This window comes from Uloborus diversus, chromosome 1 (genome assembly GCF_026930045.1).
Source record: "Uloborus diversus isolate 005 chromosome 1, Udiv.v.3.1, whole genome shotgun sequence".
NCBI classification, from domain to species: domain Eukaryota; kingdom Metazoa; phylum Arthropoda; class Arachnida; order Araneae; family Uloboridae; genus Uloborus; species Uloborus diversus.
Genome location: NC_072731.1, coordinates 42,411,075 through 42,427,029, shown reverse-complemented (window position 1 = coordinate 42,427,029; position 15,955 = coordinate 42,411,075). Strand labels below are relative to the sequence as shown.

Here is a 15,955-nt window from a genome sequence, read left to right as displayed (position 1 = left end):
TTTTCGGAAGGCAACAAAAACAATGACCATTCATAAATAAAATCACTAACTTTTCAAAGCCAGGCCTCTGACCCCCTAAATGACGGATCCACCCCTGCAATTGAATCACTTCAGAAGCAGGGGTGCCCCCTGACGTTAGGGCGCACCCCCTCAATATCACAGAGTCCCCCGAAAAATAAGAAAAATACCCCTTAAATCACCCCTTCTCCCTAAAAATGTCAATGGCGCAGTCTGCGCCACGATCCCCATCTTCCAAGGTGGGCACCCCTGTCAGAAGTCAACTATATTGAGAGGTTCATTCGATTCTCAAATCGATCAAAAATTACACTGCTCGAGTGATTGAGATCTCGAGAACTCAATATCTCGAGAGCTTAACATCTCGAGAACTCAACATCTCGAGAAGTTCAAAGCGAGAACTCAAGCAGTTGATCACTCGATCACTCGGAAAGGACAAACGAGAACTCGAGCAGTTAATCGCTCGAGTACTCGGAAAGTGATAATCGAGAACTCGAGCAGTCCATCGCTCGAGAACTCGGAAAGTGATAATCGAGAACTCGAGAAGTTCATCGCTCGAGAACTCGAAAAGTGATAATCGAGAACTCGAGATACGATAATCGAGTTCTCGAATGATTTTGAATAATCGAGTGATTCGATTATGAGTACTCGATTATGCCCATCACTAACATACATACAGACGTAAAGAGAAAATTAACTCGGGGATCGTCAAAATGGATATTTCGGGTATTCATATTATCGGTTCTTAGGCATAAATGCACGTGATGTAGGGTTAAATAAATTTAAAAAAAAACACTCAACATTCATTCGGGGAGGAGTAAAATGGTAAATTAGAAGAAATATGAGGGAATTTTTTTCGCGAATACAGTACTTTGTTTACTATGTAAAAGGAAGTAAAAACGTTTCATACAGGTTAATATTAGACATTTTAATGTGATTCAATGGTTAACTTTCTAAATATCGCTAATAGTGGCCAAAATGATACCAAATTAAAAAAAAACTCCAAATGTGTCACCAAGTTGGCTAAAAAATTTGGCGACCAAAACTTGGCGATATATCGCCATGTGTTTGCCAAATTATAACACCACTTGAATTTGCATTGAAATTGACTATGATTTTCCCCCAAAAAAGTGTAAAAAAACCCCTTTGGAACATCTAAAAGCAACCAAAAGACGAGGTGCACAACTAGACTCCACGAAGAAATTTCAACTTTTAAGGACATACCGTTTTTCAGTTGCGAGATACATACGCACATACACAAATACGCATTTACGCACATACGCATATACATATGTACATACAGACGTCAAGAGAAAACTCGTTGTAATTAACTAGGGAATCGTCAAAATGGATATTTTGGGTGTCTGTACGTTCTTAAGTATATATGCATCTGTGGTTGGGTCGGAAAAAAACCTCAACATTTATTCGGGGGTAAGCAAAATGAAAATTAAGGTCGATTTTTGAGTGAAATTTTTTCACGAATACAATATTTCCTTTTGTTGTAAAAGGAAGTAAAAAGGAAGCTTCGTAGACTAGTCTTTCTTTTGAGAAAAATTCATTACCACTTTATTGGTCTTAATAATCTGCTCCTATTTGTCAAACATTTTATTTTTTGTGGTATGTTTTGCAACTTTTAAAAATATTAAAATAAAATGATAACAAGAGATTTTTCCCCAAGATTTATTAATCCGTCTGATTAAAACGTAATTAAATATAGACATACAGATGATTATGTGGTTCTCATATCTTGCGGTTTTAAGTACGATTACTTTAGAACTTTTTCCCTTTTACCAAAAGTGGAAAAAACTTAATTTTAGATTATTAATGAAAAAGTTGGTTAAAATTACATTAACCATGTGTCTTAATTATATTTTACATAACATATTAATATTATTTAGTACGTGTGCATCATTTACACTTGGTATGAAAATAAAAAATAAATGGCTATTTTATACTTGTAAAAGTCAGTCAAGAATAATGAAAACGCCATTTTTATGGAACATTATCTAAGATGGCATTATATACAACAAGCTACGATGCTGCTGAAAATCAGTTATAACAATATGAATAGCAAAAATTCATGAAAGTGAAAAATATATTAGTTATATTTTGAACGACGTAATATAATTCAATAAAAAATCATGCATGTCATGTAGTGTTTTGTAGAATACTCATTTAAGAACAATGTAATTATTTTCTTATCAAATATATTTATGAAATGAAGCTTTATAAAATCATTATTTTATGTAAAAAATATCATATCCGAGTTAAATACCCTATTTTTAAATCAAAAACTCCACGAATTGATCCACTCATTATTTTTCGGTTTATTCGCTTCTAATTTGTATAAAACTAAATTGCACCGATACAATGATTTAGTTTCTGTAAAAAGGCATGTTGGAAATAAATGAACGTTTCCATAAAACTATAAAAACGAGCTGATGTGTGCTTCGCATAACTTTCTTTTACTCCAATTTAATGTCATTTTCTCAATATTGGCAATTTTAATGTGATTCAATATTTTACTCTATAAATATCACCAACAGTGGTCAAATTGAAACCAGATTTAAAAAAAAAATAATAAAAAATCGCCAAATTTGTCGCCAAGTTGGTAACAAAACTTGGGGACCAAAAGACTGGCGATATATTGCCAAGTGTTTGTCAAATTGTAACACCTTTTGAGTTGAAATTGAAATTAATGATGATTTCCCCCCAAAAAGAGGCAAAAGAGCCCCTTAGAAGCACCCAAATGCAACCGAAAAGGGACGTGCACAACTAGACCCCACTAGGAGTCTACGTACCAAGTTTCAACTTTCTAGGACATACCGTTTTTGAGTTATGCGACATACATACGCACATCCGCACGTCAGGAGAAAAGTCGTTGTAATTAACTCGGGGAGTGTCAAAATGGATATTTCGGGTCTCTATATATTCTTAGGTACTTATCCACGAGTGGTCGGGTTGAAAAAAAAAAAAAATCAACGTTAATTAGGGGGTGAGCAAAATGGAAATTAAAGCCGAATTTTCAGTGAAATTTTTTTCGCGAATACAATACTTCCTTTTTTGTAAAAGGAATTAAAAAGTGTCACCACTGAAAATTCGCTATCAATACTAAAACAAGAATACAGTTTATGTCACGCGAAGAAAAGTAAGAAATAATGACTTACGGTTCTGTCTCCAAGATGCCGCACCCTACATGGAAGGTATGCTGTTTTCCCAGAAGTTGTGGTTACATTTCTGCTTGTGGAATTATCGAAATATGGGACGAGATCTGTGTCTGCCCTTCTTGCTGGTCTTGACAGCGTCCGAGACTTCTGCCAGCTCCTGGAGCGGTCTGTTTTCTGCTCTTCTGGACAAACTGGAAGAAAGGAAGGAATGTTTTGTCTTATTTCTTCTACACTCTATAGCATTTTTGCTATATATCTCAAGAAAAAAAAGTTTAAGACTTTCATGAGTTTTTTTCACATTCAGTTTCTGTATTCCTCCCAAATACGTTTTGTCAAGTTAATCATTAACTAAATTAGGCAGAGTAAACTATATCAAAACTTTGCTCTACTCAGACGAAGATTTTTTAGAAACCAGCGAATCAACGTGAACTCGTAAATACTTTCCAAACCTTCGGCAACGATGAGATACCTGAATTAGTTGAACTTCTGATACAGCACGGACTTTTTATTTATTGTTTAAACATAAAATCAATAATTAATCTTATACATGCCTTGTGTTATTATGATTACATTGAATAAAACCGACGAATTATGAATAGTCAAATGTCTGTATTCTAAACTACAGGATAAATTGCTACTGAAAGTAAAAAAAAAAAAAGTGGTTAAGTGTCTGAAAAACTAAAATCAAAATATGTGTAACAACAGCAAATAAATACCTTTGTGCTTGTAAATTAAAAGTTGATGATACAATTTTTGTGCGTCATAACGTTGGTTATTCATTCATTAAAAAATATGCATTTAAAATATGTGCTTTTGTTGAAGAATAATTAAAAATCCAAAAGATGAAATATGATTAGCACCAGTTTTTCACGAATTTTTTTTTTATTTGCATTACATCTTAAAAGGGCATTTCAGATACTGAAAAAAAGGAAGACACAAAAAGAGTGCGATGTTAAACGCCTCATCATCTAAGCGAATGATATCTACATTTTGTTATTTACATATATATGTTTTACTCCAAACCAAGTTTGTTGTCAATCAACTACAAACCCTCGTAGTATATCTCTGTAAATTTAAGGAAATCAAAGTCACGTAAAGATTAAAATTACCTATTAAAACTAATATCTTCTTTTGATGGGAGTATATATTTTTATCAATAACAATAAAGTTTTCAGGAGATTAACAGGTTTTTTAATACCATCAGACCTACTTATTCAAATTTGTCTTTCTGTTTTTGGTTATAAAAGGTATACCGTTAGTGACAGTTCTCATTTAATAAAAATACAAATTAAGCTACTAGAATCCAAAGAGAGAGGGGCAAGAAAAGCGATTAGGGGCGTGGAGGTTTGTAACGAGTTAACCAGCATTGCGTCGGCCATCGCGCAAGAAAAGGCTTGCATGTTATTAATAGTCAAACATGAGTTTTATTCTATTTATTTTAATTAATGATGTTATTGTGTACAGTTGGATTGATAAGTGTTTCATAATTTAAGAGAGATAAATAAGTTTTTCAACTAGCAGTTAAATTGCAGCAATCACGGTATACAAAGATTATTTTATAATGTCCCAGAGGTTTATTATATTGCAAAAGAGCAGTTGTGACGAATAAAATTTGTTTTTGCTTGTTTGTTTGTCTTTCGTATTTAGTGATCAGAAATTTCTTGATAAACACTGGATTTTTTTTTTAATACTTTAGTCTTAATTGTGCTACATAACAAATTCTTGACCATCGCATTAATGTTAGAGGGCTGTGAACACCTCACGTTTTTTTTATAACCACCCTGTATTTTGCTGCTAATATCGCTTTTATTATGAGAGTTAAGGAGTTGGAAAAGAATTAAGTTAAACAATGATGGAAGAATTTTAGCATACAAACAATGCAGTTTGCATTGCTTACAAATAAAGCTTTAGACTCATTATTCATAGCTTTTTATTGTTATAGTGAAACAAATTACAAGTTGTTTGGTGGATTGACTATATTTGGGTTAATGGCTCAATATCCTTTATAGGTTATACCCGAAAAATTATTGTTTTGCATAACGAAAAAAAAAAAAAGCTGTAACAAGGCAAATACTTGTACGCCAAATAGCGTTGACATGAAACCATTTTTTTTTTTTTTTTTTGCGATTGAGAAGCTTTGTTTATCAACGTGTCGTATCTTTCAGCAAAGATTAGAAAGTAAGCTATTAAATGAGGAGGAGAAAAACATGTAGAATAATTTTATGAACGAATTAGAAACTATCCTATTTGCTGCAAAATTTTAATGTAATTCCAGAAAAGCGATTCATAAATAAAAGAGTATTCAAATAAAATAAGTAAAAATTATTAATATTGATGTCATTTCGTTTCAATCTAGCTCATTTTACTCCTTGCGCTATTCCGAGCTTATGTTCAGAGAGCATAAAAACTACAGTTGTAGAAGGAAAAAAAAAAGAAAAAAATCAATCGAATATGCAATTACTTTTATCACGTGACGCAGTACTACATCTTTATGACTTTTCTTTGGCAATCATTTTCTCTGAGTTAACGTAATATATGTAGTCAGCGGATTTAGATAAGAACGTAGAAGACATTTTCTTACATCTTAAAAATTTTGAGTAAAATTTTACGAAACTCGTAAATTAAGCTTTCTCTATACTTGCATGGATGTACGTACTTGCGCAATTTATTCTCCTTCTTCTTTTTTTTTACTGTGAAAAAGACAGTTCATTTTTCTTTTCTTTTTTTGTTAATGTACTTGTAATTGAATGACTTGGACAGTGTTGAGATAGAAATTCACATTTAGTATGTAGTTGTCGACAAAGCAATAAATGGGTAGGTTAGACTAAACACTGTAGCAACAGCTCATAACTTTATGAAACAGATTACAAACGGGTTTTCTCGATGAATTGGCGATATTTCCTTATGCGCATTTCCTAAACGGAAATGACTAGAAAATACTGTGTATGTCCACTAGTTGAAGATGTTAAATTTTGGAGAAGGTCGGTGATTTTTTTTCACATAAACCTCCTAAAAAAATTTTGACGCGGCCATAAACGTTTTACTTGGCTCGAGTGTTTATTTATTCTCCGACTTATTCTATGTCTAAAAAAACTAGACTATATCATCCTTTCAAATTTAAATGTATAAAAATTGATAAACACAGTAATGTTTTAATATTTTTCGACATTTTTATTTCTCTATTGAATGGTATAATTATAATAATTGCGATAATAGTAATAATATATTACGATAACTGTTATGTATAAGTATTAATGTATAAGTACAATGAAAAATATAGTAAAAGCACTATGATAATAAAAAGCAAAAAGGAACGCAATTGATATTAAAAAAATGGTATCAGTATCTCAACTATTTTTCTGTAGTCCCCCTCCCCCCATTTCATTCTTGTGCTGTATGTTCAATAACTCTTTTATCTTTGCTTAAAACGATGCTGTGCAGAGTAACATAATTTTTTATAACGATATTTTATATATGTAGATGGTTTCTTTCCTGTTGTAAATAACCTTCGTTGTAACATAATTTTGTGGTCTTCTTGTTAAAGACTTCAACAAGATTAAAAATGCTTAATGGAAACATTGGCTTCACCGGATTCATCGAATAACTTTTGTTATACTTGTGTGTAGTGAATAGACATTAAAGAAGTATGGCAAATTTGGTGAACATAGTATATTAAGCTTTTTTTGTGTAAAAGGTGGTAGATAGTATAATTCAAGGGCTCCAGTGTGTCAGTTTGTGGTCCAGCGAATCCCAAATATGATTTGGACAGTGGTCAAAATACATTAAAAAGTCTTTCCGTTTTGGAAGAAGAAAATTAAGCATTAAAGATACGCAAAAATCCTGGCTATATTAAACAATTACAACTTTTCTAATTACTATCAAATTAATATAAATACTTCGAATGTCATTTGCAATGGTTTGATGCGTAAAATAGTCTAAAAAATAATTTTACAGATATTTTGAATAGTTGTTTCTATTCATAAAATAGGGAAAAAAGGCTTTTTAGTCCATATATATATATATATATATATATATAAGATCATTTTGTGAAAACTCGTTATATGTTGGAAAACAAATGATTGCCTATTTGAAATCATCGCATTATACATATATAAGTCACTCATTACATAAATTTTTAATGCCTAGATGTTGCACGCCTTTTTTATTAGTAACAGTGATAAAATATGGTTAAAAATAAAAATATACATGAACTTGATGGAGAGGTATTTAACTGTATTCCATTTAAAATAATAATGTGATTACACGTAAATATTTTAATAAATTCTAGGCTTAAGTTTCATCAATGCGGTTTTGAATTAATAAATATTAAACATTTTAAACATACCAATTATTCAATATGTGTTGCAAAGCACAAATTTTATCAAACGGAAGAACAATGGCATAAAAGTACAAAGCTAATTTTTATATTAAATTTTAAATATTTACCATTTAAGAATGTGCAACGGAAAAAAAAGTAGCTTCATTAACTGACTCGCTTAATTATTACTTTTGTAAACCTTCAAGTCATAATATGGTAAGAGGAAAAAAATAACATAATGCTGTCTCTCTCCAATTCTTTACAGAATTAATTAGCAGGAGAAAAATGACATTTTTTCCCCTATGAAACAAATCAGGCGTGGCGATTTTTTTTTTTTCGTTCTACTCCAAATGCTTTTATGGGATGTTCGTTTTTTTTTCTCATTTGTAGTGCTTTCAATCTTTTTTTTTTTGACTTTTTTTAAAAGTTTGAATTGACAAAAAATATTTTCGAGAAAAAGAGTTTTGACTGAACGTTATAAAAAAAATAGAAAAAAAAATGCTGTTTCGGGGGGAAGGGGAAAACAGAACATTTTTATTTTTTGTTTTTAAATTATTTTTATATTGTTACAGTTTTGACTAAGCCTATTTTTTTTAGCATTTCCAATCCCTTTAAAAGAGTGAAGTTTTTAACAAAAAAAAAAAAAAGATTATTCCTCCGAATTGTTTGAGGAATAATCTTTTTACTTGTACACATAATTTTTTTTTCTAATGTATCGCATACAACTATAATTTATATATAATCATTGTTTTTTTCCCCTTTTACACTGCTATATTTTCAAGTAAGACCTATTTTTTCCTATCTCAAACAAGCAATCCACTAAAATTGTGTAGATTGTGTTTCATTCAAAATTTAAAATTTTTCAATGTGCTTGTTCAATTTTTACATATTGGAATTTTTGTTTTTCTAAGTGTCATGTCTTAAAAGATTCCGCACTGTACATGCACTGTAATCTAAGTTGCAAAAATATCTTAATTTATTTTTAACATTACTAGGTACTTATTAAGCTCAAAGAATTGATTACGAACCTTATTTAATAATGTACATAAATACACATACAATGTATTTATTTTTTCGTTCATACAGTTTATTTTTGTATTCCAGATGGTAGTGTTTTTTTTTAGGAACCATATAAAGTATATTTAAATATATAAATAACTGATTCGTCTTTCAATAATGATTCCATGAAATGTCCCTGTTTCGAATAATTGCAAAAAAAAAATATTTTTCAATTGAGCAATGAAGTGGAATGCATAATCACTTAATCCAAAAATAAGGGGTTAGTTTTTTAATAAGTTTAATACAATTTTTGAGATGAGCAAGCAAAAATAGACGCAGTTGTCCTGCTTATAATAAAAATTCAGTAAACCGGCTTAAAACAGGTAATAATAATTACGCTGACCATTCTTACATGGCAATACAACTGTAATACTCTGAACTAACCTTCTGGAAAAGCTTGTAACTGCAACAATCTGGGGTTTCTTTTCCTTCAAGCTATATGGAATATTTTTCCCCTGTTAATAACACTCCCAATGAACCAGCTTTTTTTGGTTAGTATAAACTGGTTCATTACGTGAAAATAAGATATTAAAACTCTTCAAATACTAAACTTTAAGTTAGAAACGTAGTTCGTCTAAATATTTTATAAAATAATTAAATTATCGCAATATTAATTCAACACATCTTCATAAAAGTAACTCGGCAACTGAAAATATTAAATAAATTAAGGACATTAGGTAAACGCACCAGTAGTGGCGACTGATTCAGTAGTGACCACTTTAAAGTTTGTATTTAAAAAATAAGGATTCCAGGTCTCCCAATGGATTCAAACGTGCAGGAGGTACAGCTCAGGAAATATTATGGTGAGCAGTTTAAGGAGGAGTAGGTAGAGAGCAACATGGAAAAATGGTATGGTCGTCTGGATTGATCATGTTTTTTTCAGCTGTCTTCTAACGCTTCTCCATAACGAGGTATAAAAACATTGTGTTGTATTATGAATGGAACAATGCACTAAAATAATATTTTTAGAGCTGTGACCATGTTATGAAATTAGAAAGATCATGTTTGGAACGTTTCCAACTCGAAATAGTTGTTTTCTTGGCTGGCAGTTTATGTGGCCACTACTAGTACCAAAGGCGTTGGGTAATTCAAAAGTGGCCAAGAGTGGCTACTACTGAATCAGGAAGGTTTTTCATAAATTAACTTGATTTTCCTTTTAATAGGTTGAAATCTCTTTACATAACCTGCCTCATTTCTGACACACCGTATTAAACCGCATGATCCGGCATGCCGAAAAAAAAACGATTTTGACCAGCCTACCAGGAAATTCAAATTTTTCGGCATGCCGGATAATAAAGGTATATTTTTCAACAAACCAAAAGTAAATTTCCAAATTCAGTTTCAATCAGAAAGCAAATCACTGTAAGGGAAAAAAAATAAATCCTGAAAGTAACCTTCTTTCAAATAAAATGTGTATTGCATATAATATGTGCTTGTTATTTATTGTAGGTCATTATTAATAGTCGGTCATTGTTTATAAAAACGAATAAGATTTGTATAGAACTTATATTTATTTTGAAACTGAACATATATTTTTTATAGTATTATTTTTTTCCTAACCTCGATTTTTCCGGCATGTCGGAAAGGACCAGCAGAGTGTTATTGAAAATATGGTGACCCCTGAATTTTGCGGCATGCCGGATAATGCGGGGGTAATACGGTAATATTAGTGTGTGATCTAGTAGTGGCCACTTCTAAACATGAATATGACCACTATTGACTCATGTACAATGGCCACTGATGGATCAAATTTGAGGTTTGGGAACAAAATTGAAAATATTGACATTCTAGAATTTTTAAAAAATGGGACAATTAAGAAAGAGTGGGGTTATAATATGCTCACTGAGTTTCAAATGTGGTAATTAATATTGTAGGCCCACAGTTTAAAAAACCCACAAAATATGCTTCAATGTGGCGACTGCTAGTGCGTTTACCTCTTGTGTGGACAGGCCCGGATTACCCATCAAGCCATTTTAGGCCTTGGCCTAGGGGAGCATATCACGGAGGAAAAAATTATTAAATAGCTTGTTGGTAAAGCAAAAAAGAAAGAAAACAGGAATTTGGCGCGCTAGTGTACATAGAGGAGACAATTTCAATTAGAACCGATTGTAACCTGTCTACTGAGCAGGTAAAACAATTAAAGGGGGAGGGCATACTGCTTGATCGAGGTGATCCCTTTTCTAATATAGCAGATTATTTTAATTTCTTAGATTTAAGCAATCATTTCTTGAAAATACAAATTTTCTTAAGGTAAAAAACTTATTAGAAGTAAGTCACGCACAGTAAACTTTGTAAAAGCCATGATATACAAAAGTTTTAGTTATGAAACTTGTTTATGGAACATTTTTTTTCTTGGAACTCTTTAAATCATGTCAGTATGTATGTGTTTTGCAAATAATAATCTATTGATTCATATTTATTCACGACTACCAATAGTCAAGAGCGCCCATCAAATATTTGACAAGGTGAAATTTTCAGTTTACCGAATAAAACTTCATAGTTTACCGAATAAAGTTGTACAAGCATTGTACAACTAGTAGTTTTCTAAAATATCTGTGACTAGCAATAATTTAGTAGTTATTAAAATTATGTTTACAATAAATAACATAAATAATCAGAAAAAAATAAAACATTAAATTAATGTACTTAATAATTTACGCCAAAGTTTTAGAATAGGTTACAAATATTGTAAAATTACCCGAATTTATGAATTGTGTAGCATTTACGGACTTTTAAAAAATGTACCTTTGAAAATTCCCTGATTTCTGTATTTTATTGATGTCCAGAACAACCGTAATTAATTTTTCAGATCAATTTTATTTTCTAAAATCTTTATTAACCTAAGACACAGCTGAGAATTAACGATAATTTTTATGAGTCTCTTGAACCAACACGGATGACTTAAAATTTTCGCATTGAATGAGATCGACAAAATTAGAAGTCTAAAAGTCCTCAACTAAACAATTCGACGTATTAAAAATAATGCTAAATACATAATTATACGTGTCCAATTGGTAAACTCACATCGAAAAGAAAAACGAGTGAGTATTAAAGAAGCGGATGGAATCGAATTTCGAAATGTGTGAAAAATTAGAATTGACGCGTAATAGCGTAAAAAATGGCCAAGATGAGTATATTTAATCTAATCTGTAGAATTTGATATATATGCATTTTCTTGAACACAAAATCCATGACCAATTGTCAATTTCCATGTTTTTTGAGCATTTTTCGCCGAAAATCATTACTTTCCATGAACATTTTCGATCATAGCCGAAATCCATAACTTTCCAGGTGCAAGGACACCCTGCCTTCAGTAGTATTTAAAGTTTTTGCTTCTAATTTCCTATATCCATTGATGTACTTTGGTAAGTTGTAGGAAACAAAATGTCCTAGAATTGCACTGAATGGTGTTCTTACTTTACTATTTTATTATTAATGATTTTGAAATATTAGTGATATTTCATTTTATACTAACCAAAGTTTATATATATAATACTTAAAATAATTACATACATTTTCTTTTACTCATTTTTTTTTACATTAGCGTACAAAAAATACAAAAGCAAATTTTCTACTAAAAACTTTTTATTTTTTCGTAAGTACTTATGCACTTTGAAGAAAGAGATGTACGGGAAGGGGAGGGAGGGAGGGTGACATCACAGATTACAACCCGCGTGTCACCCATGCTAGGTACTCCATATTGGATCAATTTTATTCATCAGTTATTTGAATTTAAAGTAATAAATGTAATTTAAATGAAAGGATGTCAGATGGCCGTTACTGACTCATACATGTGGCCAATACTGAAAATTTCAGATTTTGGAGTGGCCACTAACGGATCAAATTTGAAGTTTGGAAAAAAATGAATAAAAAATTGAAAAAATGAAGTTCTGGAATGTTTACAAAATGGGACGATTTAGGAATAGTTGGGCTATAAACACGCTCATTAATTTTTAAAATTAGAATCAATATTGTAGACTCACAGTTTAAAAAAAACACAAAAAATACTTAACTGTGGCCACTAGTAGTGCGTTTATCTTATGTTCCAAAAAAAAAAAAATCTGCATTAGGGAACAATATGAACAATATTAAACAGTTCTGCGGGAAAAACCTCATTGAGTATTTACGTTTAAGTGCTTCACGACACACAAAACTAAAAGTCAAAAAAGCACCAAACATTGTCGTCTTTAAAAACAATTCAACTGAAAGCTACACTCAACAGTTCATCTTTCCTGAAGCAGCAAGAGTCGCGTTGTAAATACTGTCCACTCTGGCAAGTTGAGCTCCGCTGCCCGACTGATTCAATGATTCCATTATTTTAAATTGAGGTGAGGAAAAACGGCTTAAGAACTTGCGGATTTAGTAGGCAGTTTATTGCCCATCTGGCGAACAATATTAATATTCAGGTAAGAAGCAGCAAGCGGTACAGGATTTTTTTGCTCAAAAAAGGGTTGCAATGGTAGCCCAACTCTGCGCCTAAAAATTCCTCTTTTTATGCTCTCCCTTGAAAGATATGGACTTGTTTAAGGCCATAGCTCAACTTGTCGGAGCTCGACAGTATATATGAGGCAGTGAGAAACAAATGGATGTAAGTGGAAAAAATAAAAATTTGGAGATAACCTGTGCACATGGTAAGTAAACCTCTCCCTTGTCTTGGGGCAAGAGTAGTTACCAATAGCCCTGGTAGTTGCTGCTATACAGCATGATTTAGAAAAAAAAACAATGAAAGCCTACCTAGGACGTTATCTCTAAACGCGTTTTGTTCAAAATGTGAAAATGACTACTTACATCTCTTTGCTTTTCACTGCCTCATATGACAACAACAGTAAATATACACAGTGAAACAACGTATAAACTAAAAACCAAAAAATGTCAATGAGTAGAAATTCTCTTAAGTATAAAACTGGTTCCCTAAAGATATTAATATCTGCATTGGTAAACAATATGAAAATTATTAAACAGCTCTGTAGGAAAACCACACTGAGTACTTAACATTCAAAAGCTTCTCGACACACGAAAATGAAATTCAAAAAGACATCAAACATTGTCTTCTTTAAAAACATCTCAATTGAAAATTACATTCAACAGCTCATTTTTCCCAAAGCAACAAGAGTTGTCTCGTAAATAAATGACAAGAAAAATATATATTGACAGAAAAACAATGCTAAAACTAGAAAACAGAAGTTTTCAATGAGTATAAAATCCCCAAAGCAAAAAAAACCATTTCCCTAAAGATACTCAGCCAATAAGACAAAAGCCCGCATGCCTCAAACCGAAAACAAACTCTGATTGCTACGTGTTCAAGAGGCTAGTGTGATCACGATCACACGATTTCATAACACCAGAGACAAGCTCCTCAACCCCGCCATACACCCTGACTGCGAGTTAATCTTCTAACTCTGAATGCGTAAGGAGCGTAACTCTTATAAAAAGATTGTGGGGAAAAAAAGGAGAGGATCCGTCTTTTGGTAAGAGCTCAGAAGAAGGTTTTTAAAGTGGAATCGACGACAAGAAGGGGCTGTGTCTTGGAATAACTTTAAGCTTGCAGGAAATATGTGGTTATTTATTTTTCTTTAAATAGAAAAATATTCAGGGACTTTTGACTTTCTATACGTTTCAAAGACAAATAAAGGAAAATTAAACATAGTATTTTGTAGTGTTGATTTAAACATATCGTCGCCTCAGAGCAATAGTAAGATAAGTGTTATTTCTGGGATTATATATCTTACTGTTGCTCTGAGACGACGATATCTTGAAACGATATAAATATTTTGATTATATTTTGAGCTTGCCCCAATCCTATTTTTCATCTTTACACAGAATTAGCTTTTAACGTATCGTATGTTTTAAAAGTATCGCCTTTTATTTACAGCTAAGTAAAAGTATAATTTTAACTAACAAGCAAATACAAGTATCGAAAATACAAGTACGAACAAAATACAAGTACAAAAAATAAAATGACACGAAAAAAAGTACAGTGGAATCCCGTTACAACGAAATTCAATGATCTGCAAAATGTTTGTTGTACAAGGAATTCAAGCACTGAAATGGCAAATAAATAGGGAATGAATTTTTGTCGTTGTATTGGCCCTCGTTGTGCCGGATTTTCACTGCATTATCACGTGTCACATGCTCTTTACATAGCATCCAAAGAGTTTACATTTGAAATATAAATATAGTTACTACATAAACGCTATTCCTTTATAATTAACGCAAAATTCAAATTTAAAGCATTCTTCTTCTGCAAATTGAGATGATTAATGCACACATTCAAGGTACAATTATCTGTAGGTTATTTTGTGTATGTTTCAATAATTCAGTATTTAGGTTGCAGATAATTAATATTGTTCTTTAAATAGGAGAACACAACTCAGTAATAAATTAGAAAGAGGTGCTGTCTTTTGTGCTTGCGAATTGAGTTGCACGTTAGAAAATCCTATTTTTTTCACATTGCCTTAGTTACCACTACAAAGAGTAAGTATTGTTTCAATTCTTTATTTTTATGTGTAATCCTCCTCAGCTCCTTCTTTAAAAGCAATGCTATATATCCTCAACCATAACTTCTTTACCAGGCTACCCCTTTCAACTTGAAAGATAATGCCCTCTCAAAAAGTCTCTTGATTAAATATGTGAAAAGTGTGGCACCATGTGACGGGTTTCACTTTATTACTTTTTGGATTACTTTTTTTCCTAGGGTTGATTTCTTTTCTCAATATAATAGTGACAAAAAAAAAAAACTGCTAGTCACAATTTCTTTGTAGTACAATACAGTTTCGGACATTCGACACCAGATTACCCAGCCGAATTCAGAAAACTCGTCCCCCATCCTGGTAGGATGGAAACTCCCTGTGCGAAAATCAACTAGTTCGCATTCCCGATAATCACGTATTTTTACAAACTCGGCCGCTTTTTGGTTCACAGTATTTTGTTACATGCATCAATGTTCAACATGTTCCTGATTTTTTTCTATTTTTTAAAAACTGTAAATACATTTTTTGTAACCAAAAAATACTTTATCATAGCTACAGGTAGTTATCAAAATAATGGAAACACTAAGACAAGTGTGGTGTTCAGAATCGCTATTCTGCCGTAAATGTTCTATTAATAAAGGTGCCTTCTGACTGTAATCACTCACACTGGTGAACCCAGATGGTGATTGAGTACAGTGATCACTTTTGCTGCTATTGATCGCTTTTTAGACATTACAATTCGCTTCAATACCTGTCGGTTTCTTTCAGAGTTTCTTTTTCCATCTACTATTTTGCTTTCCCGAGCTTGTCTTACCGTGCTGTGCATATGCTGACATAGATACTGTACCTCTAGAAACGCCAAAAGTTGAGATGTTTCAGTTACACTTGCTCCAGCTAGACGTGCTCCAACAATTTGGACACTTTTA

At 31.9% G+C, this 15,955-nt stretch overlaps 1 protein-coding gene across 1 annotated transcript in view; it reads right to left on the bottom strand.

Moving 5' to 3' along the window:
• Positions 1-15,955, bottom strand: part of LOC129229476 (lachesin-like) — a 453,429-nt gene that overhangs the window by 142,161 nt on the left and 295,313 nt on the right. Inside the window, exon 2 of the mRNA XM_054863793.1 lies at positions 3,183-3,373. Within this exon, the coding sequence (XP_054719768.1) occupies positions 3,183-3,373 (191 nt within the window). The remainder of the gene's footprint in view (positions 1-3,182; positions 3,374-15,955) is intronic.